At 46.5% G+C, this 1992-nt stretch overlaps 1 protein-coding gene and 1 pseudogene across 1 annotated transcript in view; both read left to right on the top strand.

The window, feature by feature from the left end:
* The first annotated feature begins 378 nt into the window (after positions 1-378).
* Positions 379-1992, top strand: part of Rpl10 (ribosomal protein L10) — a 2192-nt gene continuing 578 nt past the window's right edge. The window contains 5 exon segments of the mRNA XM_031364578.1: positions 379-457; positions 567-612; positions 1237-1295; positions 1380-1487; positions 1620-1849. Of these exon segments, the coding sequence (XP_031220438.1) occupies positions 590-612; positions 1237-1295; positions 1380-1487; positions 1620-1849 (420 nt within the window). The 5' untranslated portion in view covers positions 379-457; positions 567-589.
* Positions 1927-1992, top strand: LOC116096083 (annotated as a pseudogene).

Genomic DNA, 1992 nt, shown 5'->3' on the forward strand with positions numbered 1-1992 from the left:
GGAGCTTTCGCGCCATTATCTGCAGCCGTAAGGAAGGCATGAACCAGTACTATAGAGCCCTGTAAGCAAGGGAACACCTCCGTGACCGTCCACTTCCACTGAGAAAGACTCCTCTTTTCAAGTCTTAGAATATCAGCAGTCATTCGTTATAGCAAAGCCTGTCAATGGCTCTCCGCCCAATATGGCCAGGCGGAAGCTGATTTCTCTTGCCTATGTGTCGAAACCCCATTCGCCAGCACACAGTTCCCTATTCCGGTATCCAGTCACCAATACGCTCTGTGCTTGTTTCGGTCCCGCCTGGTACACATGCGCGGAGCAGCGCTGCATCTATGATCTTAGTGTCTGATAGAGCGTCGACACCACTCCCTGGTTGTGACTCTATGGTTCTTATACTGGAAGATAGGCCGCCTATATAAGGCATGCGCAGGCGTGGGAGCGTCTCTTTTCCTCTGGCGCGGTGAGTGTGTTCAGTTCCTTGGTGTATTATGGTGATCTCATAATTTTTCTTTGGGATTTTTTTACACTTACTCTGTGTCTGTATTCTTACTTTGACTGCTTCATTACAGCCACCGACAATCCTATTGTCATCATGGGTCGCCGCCCCGCCCGGTGGTGAGTGCTGAACACATGCAATTTCCCTACTGTGAAAACGGAGGAAAAATTGCATTTGTTTCGAAAGACATTATTTTGTGGGTGGACTCTCCGCCACTTAGCGACCCCGAAGTAAAGACTGATTCCGGGTTCTCTTTAATACTTTACTGGGAGCTTTGTCTTGTTGACGCTGTGGGTGGCTTTACCCAAGACTAATTAAAGCGCTTGGGTAGAACTAGAAGCATGTGCGTATGCATGCAGTCCTCTGCCTCGCAAATGAGCCTTTTCACAAAGCCTACCATGCCTTTTTGATGACTTTTGTGTCCATCTTTATTTCCAGGCCTTGAGCTTTGTAGTTTTTAACCGGACACCAAGGGCTGGCCGGTCTGTAGGCGCCACCTAGACGCGTGTCCTAAAGAGGGCGCCATATTCTCACGTGGCTAAGGCGGGTCTTCTATCACATGCTATGAAAATTCTGATATATCATCCTACTCTGGTTAGAGGGTGATATTTTTAATTCTGTGAAATCTGCTTAACAAGTAACAAGTTGCCTTAGAATCAGTTACCTTTCATGGAAACTGAATTCATACCTGGTCTAGTCTTGTTATCACCCTTAATCACACCTGAGTTTCCTTCCTCCTGTAGTTACCGGTATTGTAAGAACAAGCCATACCCAAAGTCTCGTTTCTGCCGGGGTGTCCCTGGTAAGTACTGACAAACTGCGAAGTGGATCAGTGTTTGTATAGTTCCCACTTCTTGGGCACTTAAACCACGTGTTTGTTTTTCAGATGCTAAGATCCGCATCTTTGATTTGGGACGAAAGAAAGCGAAAGTTGATGAATTCCCACTTTGTGGCCACATGGTGTCGGATGAATATGAACAACTCTCTTCTGAAGGTAAGACAGCCCCCATTTTCTTAATTGGCATTTCTTCCTGTATACTCTTTATATGATTATGTATTGTAATTTACTCAATGACTCCCCAGTCTTGCCTCTGGCACCCTGTTTCACTGCTGTTTCCCCATTCAGCATTGGAGGCTGCCCGTATTTGTGCCAACAAATACATGGTAAAGAGTTGTGGCAAGGATGGCTTTCATATCCGAGTGAGGCTCCACCCTTTCCATGTCATCCGTATCAACAAGATGTTGTCTTGTGCTGGGGCTGACAGGTAAGCTGCTGTTTTATGGGGTTTTGAGACAGGGTTTCTCTGTGTAGCCCTGGGTGTCCTGGAACTCAGTGTAGACAGGCTGATCTTGAACTCTGAGATCTGCCTGCCTTTGCCTCCCAAGTGATTAAAAAGCACCACTGTCCAGCAGTATTTTAGGGATTTCTTTTTATGCAGCTAATTAAGCCGACCAAGTCCCTTTTCTCCATGGGGACTTTGGTGTGCAATGGTTGCAAA

Source organism: Mastomys coucha, chromosome X (assembly GCF_008632895.1).
Source record: "Mastomys coucha isolate ucsf_1 chromosome X, UCSF_Mcou_1, whole genome shotgun sequence".
Lineage (NCBI taxonomy): Eukaryota > Metazoa > Chordata > Mammalia > Rodentia > Muridae > Mastomys > Mastomys coucha.